The sequence below is a fragment of the Vespa crabro genome, chromosome 11 (assembly GCF_910589235.1).
Source record: "Vespa crabro chromosome 11, iyVesCrab1.2, whole genome shotgun sequence".
Taxonomy (NCBI): Eukaryota; Metazoa; Arthropoda; class Insecta; order Hymenoptera; family Vespidae; genus Vespa; species Vespa crabro.
In genome coordinates this window covers 3440392-3462904 of record NC_060965.1, presented here as the reverse complement: position 1 = coordinate 3462904, position 22513 = coordinate 3440392, and the positions used below count along the sequence as shown (strand labels likewise).

The 22513-nt window shown below is 31.4% G+C and overlaps 4 protein-coding genes across 11 annotated transcripts; 2 read left to right on the top strand and 2 right to left on the bottom strand.

Annotated features, from left to right (window-relative positions):
• The first annotated feature begins 2852 nt into the window (after positions 1–2852).
• LOC124428044 (beta-galactosidase) lies at positions 2853–6683 on the top strand. 4 transcript variants are annotated; one of them, XM_046971626.1, is made up of 11 exons: positions 2853–3123; positions 3719–4184; positions 4268–4440; positions 4501–4651; positions 4717–4780; positions 4856–4950; positions 5024–5254; positions 5332–5503; positions 5567–5688; positions 5754–6161; positions 6230–6683. In XM_046971626.1, exons 2-11 carry the CDS (start codon positions 4110–4112, stop codon positions 6650–6652), a joined length of 1914 nt encoding a protein of 637 aa, XP_046827582.1. In that variant the 5' UTR covers positions 2853–3123; positions 3719–4109; the 3' UTR covers positions 6653–6683. The 4 variants fall into 4 exon arrangements, with proteins under 4 accessions (XP_046827582.1, XP_046827580.1, XP_046827581.1 ...); XM_046971624.1 differs by having other exon boundaries at positions 3709–4184; XM_046971625.1 differs by having other exon boundaries at positions 2853–3253.
• A 1321-nt stretch (positions 6684–8004) lies between these two features.
• On the top strand, positions 8005–9636 carry LOC124428244 (zinc finger protein 239-like). 2 transcript variants are annotated; one of them, XM_046972128.1, is made up of 5 exons: positions 8005–8235; positions 8339–8506; positions 8592–8761; positions 8923–9088; positions 9147–9636. In XM_046972128.1, the coding sequence occupies exons 1-5, from the start codon at positions 8229–8231 to the stop codon at positions 9383–9385; spliced, it is 750 nt and encodes a 249-aa protein (XP_046828084.1). In that variant the 5' UTR covers positions 8005–8228; the 3' UTR covers positions 9386–9636. The 2 variants fall into 2 exon arrangements, with proteins under 2 accessions (XP_046828084.1, XP_046828085.1); XM_046972129.1 differs by having other exon boundaries at positions 9133–9217.
• A 142-nt stretch (positions 9637–9778) lies between these two features.
• Positions 9779–12895, bottom strand: LOC124428239 (pseudouridylate synthase 7 homolog). Of its 2 annotated transcripts, XM_046972120.1 has the most exons (6): positions 12798–12895; positions 12509–12707; positions 11879–12385; positions 10519–11794; positions 10286–10437; positions 9779–10196 (listed from the first exon to the last, which is right to left on the bottom strand). In XM_046972120.1, exons 2-6 carry the CDS (start codon positions 12696–12698, stop codon positions 9796–9798), a joined length of 2526 nt encoding a protein of 841 aa, XP_046828076.1. In that variant the 5' UTR covers positions 12699–12707; positions 12798–12895; the 3' UTR covers positions 9779–9795. The 2 variants fall into 2 exon arrangements, with proteins under 2 accessions (XP_046828076.1, XP_046828075.1); XM_046972119.1 differs by having other exon boundaries at positions 12509–12874.
• A 254-nt stretch (positions 12896–13149) lies between these two features.
• Positions 13150–21596, bottom strand: LOC124428240 (X-linked retinitis pigmentosa GTPase regulator). 3 transcript variants are annotated; one of them, XM_046972121.1, is made up of 12 exons: positions 21541–21596; positions 18022–18147; positions 16651–16743; positions 16492–16554; positions 15870–16193; positions 15296–15448; positions 15036–15200; positions 14843–14964; positions 14674–14763; positions 13686–14607; positions 13529–13617; positions 13150–13448 (listed from the first exon to the last, which is right to left on the bottom strand). In XM_046972121.1, exons 1-12 carry the CDS (start codon positions 21569–21571, stop codon positions 13425–13427), a joined length of 2202 nt encoding a protein of 733 aa, XP_046828077.1. In that variant the 5' UTR covers positions 21572–21596; the 3' UTR covers positions 13150–13424. The 3 variants fall into 3 exon arrangements, with proteins under 3 accessions (XP_046828077.1, XP_046828078.1, XP_046828079.1); XM_046972122.1 differs by having other exon boundaries at positions 14677–14763; XM_046972123.1 differs by lacking the exon at positions 18022–18147 and having other exon boundaries at positions 21541–21591.
• Between the last annotated feature and the right edge of the window lie 917 nt (positions 21597–22513).

Genomic DNA, 22513 nt, shown 5'->3' with positions numbered 1-22513 from the left:
CAATACTGTAGTACCCGTTACTACTCAGGGAATTTATCCACGGTGGAAGGATTTAATTCCCATTTCTACAACCGATGAAAAATCTTTTGTAAACTCAAGTGAATCTGAGTTTTCTCCAACTGTTGATTCGCAATATACGGATATTAGTTTTAATATAAATTCTAGCAATGGGAATGAGGATTCAGGAGTTGACAGAAATATAAGTAAAACAGTGAAAAAAGAACTTTCGACGTCTAAACAATCATCTGATTCTCAATCTATCATTTTACAATCGAACAACAATTCTAAATCTAATAATAGTGAAAGTTCTATTTTTTCATTACCATCATCCAATCTATCAGACACAATAAAAAATCAAAATGTTAATCTTACTTCTGGAAGTAGTATTGAAAATTATGCAATAAAAGTTGAAGGCCAATCTCAAAATGGATCTACGATATCTAATAACATAGTAAACGTTACTCAGAAGTCTACTGTTTCTAAATGGAATTCTAATAGTACCAATGAATGGCATGAAGCTGAGCATAGATCTGATCTCGAAGCAATCGATACTGCCTCTGCAATTGTTCTGCAAGATGCTAGTCCAGAGATAACAACGGTATGTATTAACACAAACACTGCTTTTGATATGAACAATAACGAGAATATTATCACTACTCGAGTGGTGTTACCTATTACAAAACAGAAAACTCTCAAAACGCTCTTCGATGAAGAAGAACAAGCTGGTGATCCGATAATTTTAAATGGAGAAGATAATTTTGATGGCGTTATTGAAAAACGTACTCTTAATACTGGAGTAGGACCAGAAAGTAAGCAGATTTCAAAACAGATGTATCTATTAACAATTTAATTTGCATTACGTACGTTGATCGATATAAAAAAAATATATGAATTTTATTATGTAATATATTATCTTGCATGTAACAATTTGTGAAATTTTCTTTATAGGTACAAGTACAGATGAAGGTACAGTAGATGAAAATAAGTTTCCAAATAATATATCCGACATAGAAGCTGCAATAAATCAATCTTCACCTACCACAATTATTAAATATACAAACAATGGGGCAATGACTAAAACAATTGATATAAACGATACCAATCAATTAATGGAGCTCCTTCAAAATATTTACAATCATTTGCAAGGATCTTAGAAATATAAATTTCTAACAATTTATTAGATGATCGTCGTTATGTCACGAGGATCGACATTGTTTTAAACCATGTTTTAATAATATGAATTTTATAAGCGTTATCGATATATAAAAACAATATAATCTTAGCGTATATTTCACATGCAATATTAATATACATTTCATATATAGTTATTTATAAAAAGAGATTTATTTTGTATATTAGAAAAATAACATAACACATATGTACAATATTGATGTATAATATAACTGATTCTTTAATTAAAAAAATATATTTATAAGAACGTATTTATCAAATCATCCTTTTCTATCCGAATTACTGGAGATTTTTATTATTATTATATTTGTAATCTGTCCATTAGATTATACAACAATATATCGACGTACGTTATATAAAGTAGTACGTTTTATTTATCTTACAAAGACTAAGACGTTTAAAACTTTCCATTCACTGGTAGTATCACCAGTAATATCACCGGTAGTACACGCTAATACATTTATTTAATGAGTTAAAAATATATAAAACTGATTGCAGCACAATGTGTACTACGATACACATGGTACTCGATGTGATAATTACTTTATACAAGCTAATTACTTATAGATTGACGATGCGACGAAATATTGTATGATAATATATCAAGTATTAGTTAAAATTTCAAATGGCCTGAATAAAAAATTCAACAAAAATGGCTCGACACGGAATCTGTTAAAATTTACGAACAGTTTACATAGATATTTTCGTATCCGCAACATTATACAAATGAATCAGTACATAAATAAAAATAATAGTATAGATTCATTAGAGAATATAAAGTTCATAATTTAAATATTGTAAAAGAAAATTTGGAACCTAATACATTCAATTTCAAAAATTTATCGAAAAAATTTAAATATTCTTTTATTAAAATAGTTTTAATTCGAGAATTAATTTTAAATTCGAGAGAAACGCCATGCGCTTCAAATAGAAATACAATTAATTTTAATTATTATTTAAATGGAAGTAGTATGGAAATGAAAATTATGAAATAGTACAGTTTAAAGTAGTATATTATAGTCATTATAAAATTTTAGATCGACACTTTATTCAGGCCATTTGACTAAAGATTGATATATTATCATACGATATATCATCACATCATCAATACATAACTAATTACCTTGTATGTATTAGATATCACATTGTGTACTATCTGTGGTACATGTGGCAAGGAACACATTACAAAACAAGAAAATATATCATTATTGGGATCTAAATGATAACTAATTAATAATTAAGTATTCATAATTCAATTACAAAAGAATTTATTTAATTTTCTACTAATATTGTTAATTATATATATTAATTAATATTTTTAAATAAATTTAATTTATTTCAATAAAGAGATTCATTTTAGTTAAGAAAAAACGTTTACCTTTTTATTTTTGCAATAGAATACTAGGTCATTTATTTAATGCAATGTTTTACGTAACTACAAGAGAAACGTACTACTTTTAACATTTGAATGCACGTATTCATAGTGAACATGACATAGTGAAAAGAACGTTTTCATAGTAAAAAGAAAATTAATACTTCTTTGTCGTTATAAATAAACATGCTGCATTTCATGGTCAAGAAGTTCTCAAGAATAAAAAGAAAAATAAGAACTAATATAAAATAATATACTTTAAATGTGTGTTTGTAACGCATAACAAATTTTATCATTTAATGATTGATAACAAATGTTGACGTGTCGTATCTACGTGTAAATAATTATGTGGAATTTATATAATGAAATAAGGTCGTTACTTTAATACCTAATTGAACCGATTTCCTCGGTAACGCGGCTAATAGAAATTTTATCGAAACATTTTTCATACTATGTCAATAGTGTTAGTTTTTGGACACAGAAATTCGTGGAGCTCTACGCTTTGAAAGGTCATAAATTTCGACTAACTTTAAGTGGGGCGACTCGCAGTGAAGTTAACGGTACGTGTAAACCTGTTAGTTTTCTGGCGCCATGGCGAAACGCATTAACATAGTGATATAAAATCTTTATCGTTAAACGTCGTACCGTATTTTTATGATAAATCCTTTCATCATTCTAATGGTTAAAATAGTAAGTCTAGACTTTACCTTAGTTTATTATCATTGTTATCTACTTCTAACTATTCGTATAAGTAAATATATTCATATAAAGCATAACGTAAGTGTATGGGGAATTTGTGATAACTTACATACATTGGATGAATATAAAAAATTTTTTTATATAAGATTTAAATAAAACATTCATGTTAAATGTAAAACATTTTTGAAAAATGTTCAAGTCAGATTAAATATGAAATTACTAATGAAAAGGAGTTTAAAATAAAAGAGAGGACATTTTAATGAACGTCTATTACAGTAATTGATATAGTACGTGTTAAGCTAACTATTATCTATCTCCATCTCTCTCTCTCTTTCTTTCTCCCAGTCTATGTTGTTAGCATTCATCCAACGAATGTAAGTCATCTCAAATTTGCCGATTAAACTATACATTGCGCGTTCCATAATCCATCGCTGTATATTGCTCAGTATGCTCTAGGTCGAAGCACATGCATTAAGTTTCTTTACTTGGCGCGAAGAATTCAGCAGTATCGAATGGTCTCTATTCCCATTTGTGTATTTGTACGATAAATACTTGGAGTATTGATAAGCTGCAAATCAGTAACAAATCAGCAAGACCTTTCGGCATCTCTTCACGGTGTTTTCTATTTTATAAGAATAAATAAAGTTCAAATATATAGCACAATAATGATATTCGAATGATCTTATCTCGAATGTGCTGAACTTTAAACATAAACAACTTGAGATACTACTTGTCTGGTCAGTCTCAGTCGAGCGTTGTCGTTAAGACGAACCGGATCGGCGATCTTTCTTAGCGACTTTGACGAAGAACAAAAAAGTTTATCCAGTTGGATTTGTAACAAATCAACATGTGGAAGGCATTACTTTTGTCGATAGTGACCATTGGCAGTATATTTGGAGAACTATTACAAATCGAACGAAATGTATGTATTTGATATAAAAAAAAAATAACGATTTACTGACGAACTTAATGCTGTAATTATATTAAGGAAATTTTCGATTGCAGGATTTACAGTCGAACTTTAGCTTCGAAATAGATTATTCAAATAATCAATTCTTGTTGGATGGGCAACCATTCCGTTATGTTTCCGGTAGTTTTCATTATTTTCGTACGCCCAAGAGATATTGGCGGGATCGATTGAGGAAAATGAGAGCAGCTGGTTTAAATGCCGTTTCGACGTAAGGATGAATAAGAAATGAATTTAATAAGTAGACTATGTCTAAATATATTCTGTACAGGTACGTAGAGTGGAGTCTACATCAACCTGAAATAGATGTTTGGAACTGGAGTGGCGAAGCAGACTTCATTGAATTTCTAAACATCGCTCAAGAAGAGAACCTTTTAGTTTTATTGAGACCCGGACCTTATATTTGCGCGGAAAGAGACTTTGTACATAAATCATATTAAATCTATAAAAAAAATCATTTATTTGCTTTAATAATCTTTCTTTTTAGGGTGGTTTTCCATATTGGTTATTAACTCGTGTACCTGATATAAAATTACGTACTAATGATATACGTAAGTAATTATTGTCCATAGTAATGTTTTTACATTATAGATATCTTGTTTTTAATTTTTTTTTCTCATCGTTAGGTTACTTAAATTACGTAGAACAGTACTTGAATGTTGTGTTGAATAAAGTGAAACCTTATTTAAGAGGAAATGGTGGACCTATCATTATGGTTCAGGTACATTAGTTTTTATGATATTTATAAGATAATGATATTCTTCAGATTTTCTTTAATCATGTTTGTGATCTAGGTGGAAAATGAATATGGAAGTTATGGAGCTTGTGATTCCGTATATATGAAAACATTACGCAATATCTTCCAAAAAATAGTTGGAAATAAAGCTGTCTTGTATACGACGGATGGAATAAATGATAGAATGATTCGTTGCGGATCAGTATCTGGTGTATATACCACCATTGATTTTGGTACTGGTTCCAATGTAAATGATAGCTTTGAACTTATGAGACAATTTCAACCGAGGGTAGATATTGTTATAATTGTTCTTTTTTTAAACAAAAATTGGATAAATTTATTTATTGATTAAAATAATCATTTAAGGGGCCACTGATAAACTCGGAGTTCTATCCTGGTTGGTTGACTCATTGGGAAGAACCATTTCAAAGAGTGTCGGCTAATGCTGTTCAACAAAAATTAGACGAAATGTTGGCACTTGGAGCTTCCGTTAATATATATATGTTTTATGGCGGCACGAACTTCGGATTTACTTCTGGTTAGTATTATTCGTTATTATTTTTATATGTCATGATTTATATGATCGTATGTAATAATTTAGGAGCTAATGGTGATTCCAAGTCGTTTAATCCTCAATTAACTTCCTACGACTATGACGCACCATTAACTGAGGCTGGAGATCCAACAGAAAAATATTTTCTGATAAGAGATGTTATATCCAAGGTACAATATCTTTTACAAACGAATAATGAACTACGATATTTAATAATGTTAATATTCTTTGTTAGTATCTTCCTTTGCCAAATATTTCCTTACCAACGGTATCACCTAAAGGCGATTATGGTCCAATATTATTGGAACCTGTATTAGATTTATTTGAACCGAAATCGAGAGAATTATTTGGATCTCCTATAGTATTCACATCCCACCCACCTACTTTTGAAGAAATAGGATTACCGCATTGGTTGGTTCTCTATGAAACTAATATACCATCCAATATTAAGAATACAATGATATTAAATGCATTAACAAAAGATAGAGCATTGATATATGTCGATTCTGAACTCGTCGGAACATTGAGTCGAATGAAGAATATCTATTCCTTGCCCTTGGTAAACCCACATGGCCAAAGCTTGAAAATACTCGTAGAAAATCAAGGACATCTAAATTATGGCAATGAGATTCATGATTTTAAGGTATTCAACAATTTCATTTAAATCAGTGGAAATCATGTAAATGTTATCGTAATTTTTATCATTCATAGGGTATTTTTAATGTAAATATCAACGGAGTTCCATTATCACCATGGAACGTAACAGGATTTCGGCTAAGCGATGTAAAAGGATTGAATAATTTTACAACTAAAACGATTGAAACGAGTGGTATTCTTTTAAATGGACCAGTATTTTTCCGTTCTTATTTCTACATTCCTGATCAACCACTGGACACTTATCTAGATACCATAGGTTGGGGTAAAGGTATCGCATACGTAAATGGTTACAATCTTGGTAGATATTGGCCTATGGTTGGTCCACAAATGACTCTTTATATACCGGCACCATTTTTACGCACCGGTCAAAATCTATTAGAAATATTAGAATTACAATATGTACCGGCTACGAGAAAAATGAGACTTCAAGATAAAGCCAACTTAAATTTTTCAGTTGTATATACTGAAAATAATTAAAATATTTCAAATAAAAAAAAACTCATCAAAATTCTTTTATATATTTCTCACTTTCATAGTTTATATATTTCAACTTATATAGTATTTGTCATAATATTGTTATATACAATTATAAATAAATGATAATGACGTTTGATAAACAAAAAAAATTGATAGAAAATAATGGTAATGTATTTTAATAATATAATATATATTTGTTAAATGAAGATAAAGTCTTTGTGCTTTTGGATAAAATACAGAACCTTCAACGAATGATATGCTACTAAAGGAGTTCCTATTTTAAAAGCGAAAAACGCTGGTTTATGCTTTCGACGTTGCTCAAATCGATCGGCAATGATAATGCTATAATATACATAGATAGCACGTGCCTGGCACATTGCCGTTTGTAGGACGATGAAGGAGCATTTTATAAAGATCCCAAGGAGACTTCAATAGCGTTAATATCCTTCGGTGGGTGACAAACGAGGGAACGGCACCGCGGGACGTCCGGCGTCCCGATGCCACACGACGAATTATCTCACCTCCGGTTGAATATTTGTGAAAAATCGCCGATACCGTGACGACGCGTTACTTCGTTGATCAACAAAAGACTTCGATTTCGGAGAGTAATTAAGGCTATGAGTTCTTTTCTCGGTCCTTCGTAGTATGAGTCAATTCATATATACTGGCAATAATATATTGACAAATTTCTTAATAATTAACAATCAAGAATACAAATCTAAGATAAAAGTTTGAGAAAGAATTTTTATTTCAGTTTGATTGTTTTTTTTCACAGCTCTGACATAACCAGTAAGTTCTACAATTTAAATCCATATCAAATCCAGAGTACGATAACCCGAATGACTTTGGATTTTTACGTGTATAATCTACATATAAAATGTAATTACCTTTACTATACTCTGATATACTTTTCAACATAGACCTTTTTATTTTTAATAAGTTTCAAAGAATAGATTTCATAAGTAATTATTATGAATTGATATATTGTATATTGTCAATTATATTTAGGACAATCAGACGTACGGATTATTGCGTTCAAAATTCGTTTTTAAAGAAAGTAACAAAAAAAAAAAAAAACAAAAAAAACAAAAAAAAAGAAAAAAAAACAAGAAAAAGGAAAATGAAATTAAACAAAACTAAACCACATCTAAAACGTTTAGAAATGTTTTCTAGCGCAGACGATTTTATAGATGATTTCTCAAAGTATATCATTTGTCATCGGTGACTCTATTTTTCCTCGCATATAGGGGTTGATGGTGATGGCACTCATTACGGGGATATTTCGAAATGTTACAGACGATCGTACGGTACATTATCAAAAGGTATATCAAACTCCGCCCTCCGGAAGAACGCCGCCCCCGACATGCGCCGAGGTATCGTCGCCCCTATCCTGTTTCTCACCTGTAATCACGCGCGTAATCTTCTTCGGGGTAGTAAGACTTGGTCTTTCTCGAGGCATATACAAACCTATCGGTTACACACTGCAGTTTAACTCCTTTGAAATAGTACCAGAAAATTTCTTAAGTCAGTATTAAAAATTGATTTAAAATAGATCGTTTGAAAATAAGTGATTGTGATGTCTGGTAAGTAAGAATTTCTTTTTTATATATTTCTTCTTTTTATCGCTCGACTTGTTTTCACTTTTTTTTTTTTTGGGCTCCATGAATTAATGTGGTTTTCATACAGTTTGGGACGTTATGCAAGACGTGCCATTAGATTTGAGTTTTCGCGGAACTGAGAAAAAAATTAATTTGACGGATACTTCGAAATTTCAGCGACGTTTGCCTTGTCAAACTTGCGGAAAAAATTTTGATAGACCGTCTCTCCTGAAGAGACACTTGCGAACGCATACAGGTATATTTGTGTAAAGAAAATATGAGATTAACTTTCACTTTTTAGCATACGATTGTGTTTACTCATTTTTTGTTTACATCGGTAGGTGAAAAACCACATGGTTGCAAAGTATGTGGCAAAATGTTTAGCACCAGTAGTTCTTTGAACACACATGCAAGAATACACACTGGAGAACGACCTCACGAGTGTCCTATTTGTGGAAAACGTTTCACAGCGTCTTCGAACTTATATTATCATCGTATGACTCATTATAAGGTTGTTAATTAATCATTGAACAGTTACATAAATGTATTCACGTAATTTTAGAATTTCACAATTTTTAAATTTAACTTAATTTTTTATATATATATTTTTTTTATATATCTTTTTTAACATCTAATTAAAGTAATTAAATTTTTATGCTAATAATGAAATAGGAAAAGCCACATAAGTGTAACGAATGTGGCCGTTCATTTCCAACTCCTGGAGATCTCAGAGCACATGGATATTCCCATACCGGAAACTGGCCCATGAGATGTCCTGTATGCAATCGAGGATTTTGCAAACCAGGAGCATTACATCATCATATGCAACTACATAACGGTAATGTACCCACTTTTCATAATTATCACGAATAAAAAAATAAGATTTTGCTTTTTAGGCGATCGGCCCTATCAGTGCACAGTGTGTGACAAGAAATTTTCGATTATTGGAAATTTGCGAACACACGAGCGAACACATCATTCGCAATTTTCTATAGTTAATTTAAGAGATTCTCCAAACGTTGAAACTGCGATTTCGAGAGTTGATAATGCAAGATTTGAATTTTTAAATACGAACGCACTTCACTTACCTTCTACCATTTTTCCGTGGACTTCATGGCTACCCTTGCAATACTAATATGTAGATTGTATTTTATGATTGGTACGAAAATGTCTTGCATATAAATTGTAATTATAAAGTAAACGTTTATATACACATCATTTATAGTATAATGAATTTGTTGGGAAAAGAATGAATTAGGTACAACTTGGATTAAATGGAAAAGAAAAAAATGTATTTATTCGCATATATTAGCTAAATATATATATTTTCGTTTTCACATAAATCTTGATTTTCTTTGAATTAATTTCATTTCATGATAGTTTTTATGTAAAAAAAAAAAAAAAAAAAAAAAAAAAAAAAAAAGAAAATACAAAGTCTGTTTCTTTAAACAAAAGTAAATGTGTATTTATACACGCTACAATAATTGTAGCGTGTACCGATAAACAGAAACAAAATATTTGTAGCATCTTAGATGGAAAAGATCTTTAATTAGCGCTAATGTCATTTACAGTTACTTTTTCTTGACTCATTTCTATGTCATCAATCGCCGGTTCTACTTGCATTTCTGTCTCAGATTCGATTAAACATTTTTCGTTATCGGCAGATTCTTTCGGATCTGGATCAACATCCATCTTCTCATCAATTTTATCCGATTGTTCTAATCCTTCTTTTTCAACTTCTTTTGATTGAGTATTATTATCTCCGGTATTTGTTTTCGATACATCAGCAATAGTTTCTTTATTTTCGACAAGCGTGTCATGAGCTGCGGATTGTGCAGCCTGTACTTGAGGTGACGTATCGTGTTTTAATATTTCACGTAACGCCATTGTGGCATATGTACTTGCTCCTAAACTCATTTCTACTATTAATGCTTTATATTCTCCATCTGAAAGTAACCGTATCGTAACGAAAAATCACTATGAAAAAAAAAGTAGCATAAAAGTAGAAGTTAAAAAATAATTATACTTTACGTACCAGGATCATCTTTCGGAGGAATAACTTGTTTTATTTCATCAATGTCACTCGAAATGAGATCATCATGCTTAGCTTTATAGCGCATGATTTTCCAAGATAAGTCTAATGGAATTTGTAATATTTTTCTATAAGCTCCACCCAAACTATATTTCCTATAAAAAAAAAAAAATATATATATATAGCATAGTTTATGTAATAGTAAGTAGTAGTTTTATTTTAAATGTAAAACTTACTTATTATTCTGTCTTAAATCAGTAGTTAATTCATCTTTAGCTAAAAATTCATCATACCAGGGTTTGGCATATGGAGGATAAATTACTTTCCATCCTGGCTGTGGCATTATTATATCAGCTAATGTATAATTAGGTAAATCTTCTTCAGTGAGGATTTTGACTGAAGGAATATTATAAGTATCTTCCTGTTCTTCTTTATTTTCAATAGTATTATTTTCATCAGTTTTCTCTTCTATCTTAAGACTTATTTCTGTAGCATTTGTAACTTCTTTTATATCATTATTAGATTTGTTGCCATCTTTTTTATTATCTACTTCATACATTTCAGACATCATTTCGTCTTGATCTTCTTTCATAGAATTACTAGGTTCATCACCATCATCATCCAAGCAAGTATCTTCGCTATTATCTTGACACATTTCTGCACTTTCTGTATTTTCTTCTGAACATTTTTCTTCCGAATTATTTTGATATACCAAATCACCAACAATAGGATGTGTACCAAACTCTTTTATTCTTTTAGATACCAAATGATTCCATATAAAACTTTGATAAGCATGAATATATATTAAACGGATATTTCTTGGTATCATATCTAATGCACCTTGAGGATTTTTATCTGTACATATTGTTAGACCCTTTAAAAGGTTTGCTTCAATTTTGTCTGATCTTTTAATTTTATTATATGCTGTATATGCATCTTTTGTCGTTTCATATATTTTCCTTGCCTCTACCAAGCCTTTATCTTGTTCACCTTCTCGCGGTTTTAAAATCAAATCTATTGCTTCATGCCATTTACCCTGAAGCAATTTCTTTCCTATTTCATGTGTTGGAATGGCAGCAACTGTGCCAAATCGTTGAAGACCATAATAATTAATAAACCCGCGATCGCGTAACGATACCATAGCATTCTCAATTTCTTCATTTGATGCAGTAACATTTCGTATTGCTATTTTAAAGCGATTACCAGTTAACATACCTAACTTGAGTGGTTCCTTTACAAATTTGAAATTACCCACATAGGCACCACGTATCGAATTTCCTGCACGTAAAATGTTTTTAGGAGTTACTTTTTTTAAACTAACCCATTGAGTAGTCCATGCTCTACGGTCTTTTGTTCCAGCATAATTAAAATTATTTGGTTTAATACGTAACATCATGGCCATTTGATTTAAAGCATCCATTGTATCCATATTCACCTTATGTAATAAAAAGTAACAATAGTCTCCTCCATGTTTCTTCCAATTAATTCTGTCATCAATACGGAACCTGTAGGCTAATAAAATAACATGAAAATAATATGAAATTTCAGAAAAATGAATCATACATTTTTATTTCAATTAAAATCAAGTGATTTTACCATTTGTATTTGTATTTTCTTTTGTATTTTTCATTATTATCATAAGCTTTTTGCCATTTTGATCAATAGTTTGACTCTTAACATTTGTCAGTCTTTTAGCAATTTCATGAATAGTTCTTCGTCCATCTTTATCTATATCGGTAACATCAATTTCAATAGAAGAAGTGGATGATTCTTCTTTTAATGTTTGCAATTGTTCCCATATGGTATCAGAAACACATTTCTTCAAATCATCTAAAGTTTCTGTTTCTTGGGGCTCGCTAGGAATATTCTGATTCGTTAATTTAACAATTTCACCATCAAGAGATATTTCATTGACATGGAAATCACTGTATCTTTCTTTAACTAAACCAGAAAAACCAAGATGATCTCCTATAAATTCTGTCACACCAATGTCAGGTTCTTTTAAACGATTACCAACTTCAAGCCGTTTTCTTTTCCCATCTCCTTCCATATGAGACCAGATACGTTTATACGGTTTTCGAGCAAAATTATTATCACGGAAACCTATAAGAAGTTTATTAAAACATGATTTATTTATCTTTAAATTGTTTAAATTAACAATATGTATTATTCATTATCTCTATTATCTTTTATAAAATTTAATTAAATATAATAATTAAAACTCACCACCCCTATATGATCTAGCACGATTTGATTTATTACTTGATTCTTGAGAATTGGAAGAGTCATAATTTCGTCGATCACTATGTTTATGAAATGTATCGCGATTTTTACTGCCAGAACCACGTCCACGATTACGAGAAAATCTTTCATGTGTTGTTGGGGAATCATTGTTATCCGTATTTTCTTCTGCCATCGTATATCTCTTTTGATAAATAACAACACGTATTTTATTTTTATATTAAATTTGTTTATATTATGTAATACAACGTAATATTCAATATAGTATACTAACACCTATTCAATACTGTTTTATAGGTTATGTTCGGTGTATATAACATGCCAGTGTATGAACGTTGATGAACTTAATGAACATTTACCTGCAGGTACAAGAATGTTTCGTGATTCTGCCGCTTGTGAACAGCGCCAATAAAGTTGACAGAATGCGTATGGCATAGAATTCTTTGGCGTCGCATTTAAAATGTTCAATTTCGTCTTTTAGTCAAACCAATTTTATTAACATCTATATAAGTAATTAGAATAATACAATTGCATAGATTTAATTAAGGTATTGTTACATTGAGCTCTTAAAGAGATATCATTAAATTATTTACTGGAATTTATTGAAGAATTATATTATAAAAATGATCTTTTAATAGAATGGAAAAGTTTATTATGTGTTCACATTTATGGTACAATTTTTAATTCATCAAGCAATTTAACAATAACGCATACCTTAAGGTATGCGTATAAAGGCAACAATGAATAATAAATTCCATAATAAGGCACTTTGCCTTTGTTCCAAGATTATTTGGAAAATATTTAATTTTGTCCGCTTTGGTCCCAAGCGTTTGAGATTCGCATAGGAGTATGATATAAAAAAATATAATAGAATATAATTAAATCTTTGAAATCTTCTCGATCACAAGATGATACACGTTTTCGACTGAAAAAACAGAATATAATTAATTATACATCTTTATATAATAATGTAAAAGAAAAATGAGAAACTAAAATAATATATACCTTCGATTTTGGATTCGTACTTCCATTAGATTTTGTGCCATTCTCTATCTCTTGTTGCCTCTTTCCTTTGAATAACTTTGCCATTTTTCCTAAAAACATGATTCAAAATAATAAAAATGCATAAGAATAATTAAAGCAAAATAAGAAAGTCTCTAACCAGTTCTAGGTGCTGGTGATTGTATTACATCAGCATCATCGTGTGCGCGTTCTTCATCATTTTTTTCATTTGTCATAATTTTATCTGTCATTTTCAAATCATCCAGAGTATTTGGAGGGTCGGCAACTATAGTTTCTTTAGTATCGGCATTCGACTTCGTTGATTGAGATTTTTGGCTATTGATAGAAACTTTCGCAGGACTTTCTTCTTCTTTCTTTGTTTCTTCTGTCATAGATCGTATTATCGATTCTTCCATTTCATATTCTTCGTTCTTTTTTGGATTGCTATCTTGATTATTCTCTTTATTCTCTTCCTCCTCCGAAGACTTACGTGATAATTTGATATCCTCGCCTGCAGATCCTTCAGGACTTTCTGTTTTTTGTCGAGGCGGTTTAGGTGGTGGCATAGGATCAGGAGATGTTGGTTTTTCTGGACTAGTTTTTGTTTCATCTTCAATTTTCGATTCTTCAGTTTTTGTCGTTTCTTCTGTCTTTTCTATCACATTATTTGAATCTATTTCTGCCGTCGTTGATTCGCTTGGTTTTTCAATATCAACATTACTCTCAATTTTCATTTTCGTTGTGTTTTCCTCATTGTTATTTTCTACGTTCTCTTTTTCATCTATGATTTCTGACTTTTCTACTTCTATGACTTTTTGCGTCTCTTCTGATTCTTCGTTCGTTGTAGGAATTTCAGGTTTTTCGAAATTATTCATACTATCCTTTGGTGTTTCGGGAATATTATTATGCTCGTTATCCAGTTTATTTTCCTGATTGTCTTCCGATACAGATTTTTCAAGAATCTTTTCACTCTCCGTAGATTCTTTTTCGTCCTCCTCTTTATCCGTATGGTTTTCGGCTTGTAGTCTGTTTACAGGAAGTTTCAAAGGAGGCAGAGAATTCTTTTTTTGGATCTGGTGATCCTAGAATTCGGAAATCAATAAAATCTTTCGAGTTCTTCAGTTATTTTTATTTCATTTGATACTCACTACCTGTACAGTTTCTAATTCTTGATTTGTCTGGTTACTCGTCTCGCGTCTTTTACCTAGCAATATCGTGTGACAGCCACCACAAGATACCTGGAAGAACAATAGTATGCTTTAAGAAATTAAGAAACGTGTATGTGACGAGAAAAATCATGAGTTAAAAACGACATACATTCGAAATAAAAAGTTCTTGATATTTGATAGCAAATGTTAACTCGTGAACGTTATTTTCATTTTCTTCGAGACCCAATTTTCCGTGTCTACCATCACCACACGTGTAGAGTTTGCCAGATTCTGTGATACCAAAAAGTTATAATGGATTGAAGAAATCACAAAATAAAGACGAATTTACACTCGTATTATACCCGTTAGAACGGCACTGTGACTTTCCCCGCAAGCGATTTTGACAATCGACTGATCCTGCAGAGCATCACGAGAAAGAAGTTTCGGCGTTGAAACTTCAGTCACGTTCGTTCCCATTCCCAATTGACCACTGGCGTTGCTTCCAACACAATAGACATTGCCGCTCTCTAAACGATAATGTTTTTTTTTATTTTTTTTTTTTTTCTATAGAAATCAAATTCGTAAAAAATATTCTATAATTCTCTTGGTTAACAGGTAATACCTGTTAATATGAGAGTATGATGACCTCCACACGCGATGTGTATCGCCGTTGTGGGCAATAACATTTGCTTCGGCGCGACTTGTGTTGAGAAATTGACATCGATCCCGAGCTTACCACTTTCAGATTCGCCACAGATATAAATGAGACCGCTTTCTGAAAATACCATTGAACTTAAATATACATACATATATATATATATATATATATACACATATATATATATGTATGTATATATATGTATATATGTATAAGCTTATAGATCTTTGCGGGTATACAAGGTAACTTTTATAACGCTGAATGATGGTCTATAGAATGGAAAACTTTCAAAGATACATTGTCAGAGCTTGGAATATTAATTGATTTATATATGATTAGTATCTATCAGGGTCAATAGGGAATGTATAGGTTATTCAATGATTTTTCAAAAAGAGAATGACGATGAGAAATCATCGCAGAGATTATTCATCGTATTGATTATCATCATGATGATTATCCATTGTATCGATCATTAATATGATATGATGAAAATATCCTTGTAATTTTCAACAAACTTCTTAATGAAGGAATACATTACCGGTTAAAAACGCAGAATGATAATATCCTGTGCTGATTTCTTTCACCGGTTCAGGAATTGGAACCTTCGTTGGCTTATTTACCAGTCCAGAGATCCCCGATAGTCCAAGTTGTCCCTCTAGATTGCTTCCCCAGACGATGACACCACCATCGCTGGTAAGGGCCATCGAATGGTGAGATCCCGCAGCTATTTGTGTAACTTTTGGACCCGCGAGTCCGCAATCATATACCAAAACTGGAGTGCTCGCGCTGTCTCCTATCGCTGCATTTCCGCGGCCCAATTGTCCTTCTTGATCGCTTCCACAAGCAAATATTTTTTGTCCACCTAAGCGAAAATGAAGTAGAAAGTGAATAGAAAATACTTTATGTGGTTATTTAAACTGAAATCGATTTCAACAACGCGAATACATACGTCATACTTATCAGCTGAATAAAAAGGAATAATTAGTCTTGTCATACAAAAATAGTTTGCTCACGTAAATCAATAAATTAACATTTATGTTCCACGTAAGTATGTGTCGTTTATGTGTTACTTATGACGTATACGTTTACTGCACATATTCCGCCTGTTTAGTTTTTGCTGTTTCTTTATTTTTTTGTGTTTTAAAGAATACAAGACTTACCCGTACATATCAAAGTGTGAGCTCTTCCACATGCTACGTGTGTGACTTTCTCTGGCTTTAAGACTGTAACACGGAAATATTCATGGACCTTACGAAACTGACCTTAATGAAATCCTACAATATGGTAAAGGTATTAAAAGTTGAAAATAAAGGATATACTTTTCACGCAGGATGGTTTGCTGACATGGTTTTTATGACCGAGACCCAATTGACCCCAATCGTTGCTTCCGAAAACGAACAATCTGCCACTTTCTAAAAATCAATTATATGATAAAGCACAAATTTATGTATATTTTAACGTTTTATTAAAGTCATTATAGTACTACTTCTTTCATCCTATTTCTCATTGTAGTTTACAAATTTTACAATGTGATCTACGATTAGGAAAGTTTTATACAGACAAAGGACTATTAAGCTAGAGTTAAATATATCTTATAGGAAACAAGGTCTTCCCCTTCTATGTTTAGTTTACTATTTTGCTTTTCAAATTTTCATCGAACGATCCTTTTAGACTTGAGAATAGTTTGGTATAACTCATTAGAAATATCCGCTCTGTTTATTATATTTAGAGGAATAGAGGAAAAGGTGTTGGAAAGTAGAAATAGAAGTTTCAGCGCAAAACTATTGGAACGCATCCAAATATCTATGAATACAGTCCGCAATGAAAAGGAAGTGAGGTTACGATTTCCGTATCGATCGGGGTGTACCTTGTGCTTCGTGAGCGAGCAAGATTATTAACAATAACAATGTTTTTGAGTCTGGTCATGCAGAGCACAACCATTGCGTGTCCATATCGATTTACCGGACAGTGGCTATCCCTATGTAAGCATAGTTCGAATGTAAGTTTCTTGCATGGCATGTTGCAGAAGCTGTAAATCATGCGAGCTTCGATCCTTCCCATTTTATACACGATTGCCTGTATCAACATTTGACCCCGTAAAATATTTACGGAAAATCAAAAAAGAAACTTGAGATACCTTCAACTTGCGGTATCAATGTGTACTCGAATGCCATCGACAAGAATCATAACTATATAGACAATTTTAAAACGAAGTAATAATATTAAAGAAAAAGATAATAATGAGGATGAATACACGCACGTGCGTAATACAGGGCAAATGGACGATACTTCGGAGTCATTCACATATTGATTTCCATTTCAATCAAGCCACGCTAATGCTCAAATCAATACAGTACTCTACAAACAACTATCTATAATCAACCAATGATTAATAAGTTACATTGTGTTATTGCCTTAGAGCTAATTGTAATCTTTATGTGAGTTCCCTTTGAACGGTTAACTTCTATCAATTTTTAGTTAAAATTTCTCTCTTTTTTTCATTAATGGTGGTCAGCTAGTTAAAAAGAATCGTTAGTTAAAAGGCACAGTTTGAGATCCATCGATAGCGGATATTGACTCGTTTCTCAATAATAAATTTACTGAATCGAATGAACTATCGAGCATCTGACAAATGACATATAACGTTCCAAATTGTTTTATTACTGCATGCGCATCGTGAAAATACTTACGACATACGACGGCGGAATGTTCATCTCCACAAGTGATCGTCAATACTGGATCCTTTCGTATGAAAAAGTGTGACGCTACGTTATCCGCGAATCTGCTTCTACCGATAGTGAAGACTGCACCAGTTTCTAAGAATTATAAATTTGTTTTATTTAGTCCCGAATTCAAAATGTTAATTGTATTACATATTCATTTTCCTAATTATCCCAATTTGAAAAGCAAGAGGAGCCCATTATATGATTCAACGATAATTATTTATTCTAAAAATAAATTTTTCACGGTCGTTTCGAATTCATGTAACGAACGTGTGCCATTATACCGACACGGCCAAGTGTCGAAACAGAGGAATCATTAATCGCTGTTTGCATAATTAATTCGAACAGCGTGCCACTATAGCGAGTACGATAACGTTCTTAGATTAAATTTGATAAATATATAGGTGGAAGACAAAATTAAATAAAAAAAAAAAAGAAAAAAAAACTAAATAAGTAATTTCTTTTCTTCGATTATGTTCTGATCGTATTCTTTTTAATTATATTCCTATCGTAGATGTACTTTTACAATATCATACTAGATATCGCTTTAATAGTAGCGTTATCTGTAATAATAGCAAATAATAATCAATATAACTGAGTTTTATGTATGATTAAAAATTTTCCGCTAATGACAATAGAAGACAAATATATGTATATATATATATATTTATTTATTTATTTATAGAAATATAAATATATATTTATATATTTCTTCAAGGTAGAGAGGAAATATGTATATAAATATATATATGATATGTGCGTGTAAACATGGAACTATGATTAGTTATTCTATTTTACGAGTTCTTTCTTTTTCTTACAAGTAAAAAATTCGAGATTTCACTGTGCTTAAAAAGTTCAAGTACTCGTTGACCTCCCAAACTGATCTACTTTATCATACTAATTATCTACGATATCATGGTAAGTACTAATGAAAGCAGGGAACCTGCTGATTTATTTGTAATTTTTTAAGGGTCTATCACGATAACTCCTTATCGAGAATGCATCAGTATTTTTTTTTTACGTCTGGCACGAAAGCCGAGTCGAGTTAAAAATGTAAATTAAGAATAATCTTTTATTGTTTCTACTCAGTAGCCACAAAGGTGAATTCATGCTGTCGTTGTTAAAATATAACGTCTAAGAATAATCAATTTTCTTTTTGTAAGTGTAAAAATTGCATTAATGTTCGTGTAGACAAATTTATTACGATTATTGCATGATCAAATTACATGATAATGAAATGTAATTTTCGAATAGGGTATATTATGTCTATTGTTTCATATTACTCAACGTAAACCTGTTGTTTCGTACAAGTACTTGAACGGAAAAGATAAGAGTTTCTTCGAATTTTTGAACAAGTATATTTCTAGATAATCGAATTTTAATATTAAGAAAATGATAAAGATTTAATTTGAGATCAAGAAGTTTGGCCCAACTTTATGCAAAGTATTCAAGACACGTAGAAAGCTTATAGATTTTTCGTACTGTATCTATGTACACGTGGAACCACTTGTGGAAGTTCTTCGCCAACAAAACGAAGATAGGTACACTTTTGAAGTTCTTTCGAAGAAAAAATTCGTGGTCATTGAAACGATATTTACGCCCTTCTATTTTGAGAATATAAATTATAGTGAACGTTATAGAATACATTTTGAAATAGCAGTGGAGTAAGAGGCTAGTATGAAAAACAGTTGCAGGCTATGCATCAAGAGACGGGAGATATATTCCAGTTTCCCGGTTTATAAAGGTCAGTGATGCGGTGCTCGACGTAAATCCTCCTTCGTACAATTTACGATTACACTTTGCTTATCAAAAGTTCAAACGGTGGTCTTTTGCATTATTCATCCTTCACTTATTTTATGGATTGAAAATTCGCAAGATGAACATGGAAGACTAACGATCGAAAAGGAGATGCTGTATTATTTCTTACAAAATAAACAGTTTTATCTATTTTCTTTATGAAACATTGAGTTCTACAATTATTATTTCTTACCAAAAGTAAGAACATAGCAAAGAAGTGTGAATTTCAATGTTATAATGACAGAAAAGCGTTGCCTCCTAAATGTTACCAAAGTTGGGAATAAAATCTACCATCTTTTCAGTTCCGGTAACCGGCTTTATGGAAATGTACTTCTTTTTTCAGTTCACCTCGAAAGTATGTTAATGTTAGCTTTCTTTTAATGGCACCCTTAGGTGAGCAGTATTTTATACACCTTTATAAAGAAGTTTTCAGCGGTTACACGGAGGTCACGTCATCTTAGGTCGAATTTAAAGAGGTGTAAACTTTTCTATCTTAACTAAGGAAAATTTATGAAACCGCAAATTACCGATACGTAATGCATCGTATTTATTGCATTTATTGTTCTTCACAAAATACAAAGAACAAGTTTAAGAGAAAGTGGGACGTTGTTCTTAATGTGAAATACATTAAAGATCCAGGGTAGTTTCGTTATGCGAAGTTTCAGATATACGATGGTCAATTTATAACCTCGATAACATCGTACGATTATTTTTTACTGATTTTGTTAATGGAGTTGAACTAATATTAGAGGTCGATAACTTGTTCTACATTTTACAATGACTTGATACGACTTAATTTTATTTACTTTAAATTACCTATTTTATAGAAAATGTAAACAATAAAGCTAGTAGCTGTTGATTTATTGTTAGATCGATTCATTTTAATTGAAACATTTTAAATTAATTTCTGACGATTTTCTTCGGCGAAATAATATTATCATCAATACCAAAGAAATTAATGTGAAGCAACGTATCGTTTACTTTCAAGCTATGAATACATTATTATGGTAGATCATTGACCTTTTAATGGTTCTTGGCTCGTTCTGTCTAGCAAAATGCTTCGAAAAATATGTGCACCGCAGTGAAGGATCGAAAATTGTATAACTGAGCTAAACATTCACACTTTGCTTCTACATTCGATCGATTGACTTGACTATTTAGTTTCACGCATTTGTTATTTACTAGAATATGTGTGTACGAAGACATACAATTTCTTTTACAATTGATTTATCTAAGCAGCTGATTAATTATTACGTCCCTCAAAATAACTATGAATAAGCAGTGACGTTACTTAACGTTCTCTTACTTCAAAGAAAAAGTGCTTTCAAAAGAAATATAGAAATACTATATGAATACAGAAATAGGAAACTATTATATTCCAATATCTATCGTAATTTTGCATTACTGGTAAACATAAAGCGTTAATTTTCTTTGTAACTTATACACGCGTCGCAAAGGCTCGTAAAAATCATTTTCAATCAACTTCAAATAAGAACATTTGCTACATGAGAAAAGACGGATCGGTTCGATTATGTACTAGGCAATTGCCAAAGGATCGCGACACTTTTCGCACCTGATCGTCTCTTTTCGTTTTTTACACTATTGGGTTTGCAAGTGCATTAGATTTTGGATTACAGATAATGTCAATTGTTGGTGCAATTTAAGTGGAGGAAAAGAAAATTTAATTACCAGGTATATTTTCTATGTCTGGTAGACCCATGGTTTACTTGCACCTTGACGCCGCGCAACCTGCAGCTGACTAAACCACCGGTCAGGCATGGTTAAGCGTGGTAGGCGACTTAAAGTGAACGTTGCTTGGCAACCGGAAATCAATTTCCAATGGCAACCGGGCCCACGTAGCGTTCCTTTACGATAAGAATAATGGGAACAATCGTTCTACGATCGTCTGCGGGTTGAGCGCTTTAAATGATATTTCTTAACGATATAGCGGGAAATCTCAAATTTTTTGAATTTCTCATTAATTTCAAAATCTGCTGTAAATAAAATTACATGCTAATTATATTAAAAATTTATTATAATTAGAAACTGCTGTTTATAAGACACACAACGATCTTCGGCAAGATCTTAAAAAGAAATCGATAACTAATAAATATGAGCATATTCCAGAACAGTATCAATTTTAAATAGAGTTCATGATTAATATGAGTCTCAGTTGTAATTATGATATCAATAAAAATATTATCTCGTATCGTTTAAAAACAATGTTTTATTCTATGTATTCTTGATTGATAATGGTAGATCGATGAGAATCTTATCTATAAATGACATTATGTCTTGTTAGTGTTAAAATTTTCTCTGAAAAAAATGATTGTATTTTATTTGATAAGTTTGTCAATTATATATTCCCTTGGTAAGATATCAAAGTTTTCTTCATTAATTTTAAATCCATAGAACATCAATTTATTTTCGATTCTATTCTATTTTAAGATCCTATTAAGCCAATTCGATGGAGCCAAGATTTTTTGATAGCACGATGGTTTCCATAAACGATTATTCTTATCAATTGAGCATTTATTTTGGATTTTAAATGAGATATATTTTATAATTATATGGAGGTTTTATAATTGCTTAAAAATGGGCTATCACATCAGATTACTGTTTAAATTTCCAAATTCCTCAGATGATGGATCTCCGAGCTTGA

What these genes read in the sequence shown, in the direction of transcription:
- LOC124428044 (XM_046971626.1), top strand. Translation starts at nt 4,110, where the DNA reads ATGTGGAAGGCATTACTTTTGTCGATAGTGACCATTGGCAGTATATTT. An exon ending in TTTGCGCGGAAAGAGACTTT is followed by an intron (nt 4,652 to 4,716) that starts GTACATAAATCA and finishes CTTTCTTTTTAG; the next exon opens with GGTGGTTTTCCATATTGGTT. An exon ending in TGAGACAATTTCAACCGAGG is followed by an intron (nt 5,255 to 5,331) that starts GTAGATATTGTT and finishes TAATCATTTAAG; the next exon opens with GGGCCACTGATAAACTCGGA.
- LOC124428244 (XM_046972128.1), top strand. An exon ending in ATCGTATGACTCATTATAAG is followed by an intron (nt 8,762 to 8,922) that starts GTTGTTAATTAA and finishes ATAATGAAATAG; the next exon opens with GAAAAGCCACATAAGTGTAA. An exon ending in TCATATGCAACTACATAACG is followed by an intron (nt 9,089 to 9,146) that starts GTAATGTACCCA and finishes TTTGCTTTTTAG; the next exon opens with GCGATCGGCCCTATCAGTGC.
- LOC124428239 (XM_046972120.1), bottom strand. Translation starts at nt 12,698, where the DNA reads ATGGCAGAAGAAAATACGGATAACAATGATTCCCCAACAACACATGAA. An exon ending in AGAAAATACAAATACAAATG is followed by an intron (nt 11,795 to 11,878) that starts GTAAAATCACTT and finishes TTATTTTATTAG; the next exon opens with CCTACAGGTTCCGTATTGAT. An exon ending in TCCTCCGAAAGATGATCCTG is followed by an intron (nt 10,197 to 10,285) that starts GTACGTAAAGTA and finishes GGTTACTTTCAG; the next exon opens with ATGGAGAATATAAAGCATTA.
- LOC124428240 (XM_046972121.1), bottom strand. Translation starts at nt 21,571, where the DNA reads ATGGGTCTACCAGACATAGAAAATATACCTG. An exon ending in ACATTCCGCCGTCGTATGTC is followed by an intron (nt 16,744 to 18,021) that starts GTAAGTATTTTC and finishes ATTGATTTTTAG; the next exon opens with AAAGTGGCAGATTGTTCGTT. An exon ending in CAAACCATCCTGCGTGAAAA is followed by an intron (nt 16,555 to 16,650) that starts GTATATCCTTTA and finishes TCCGTGTTACAG; the next exon opens with TCTTAAAGCCAGAGAAAGTC.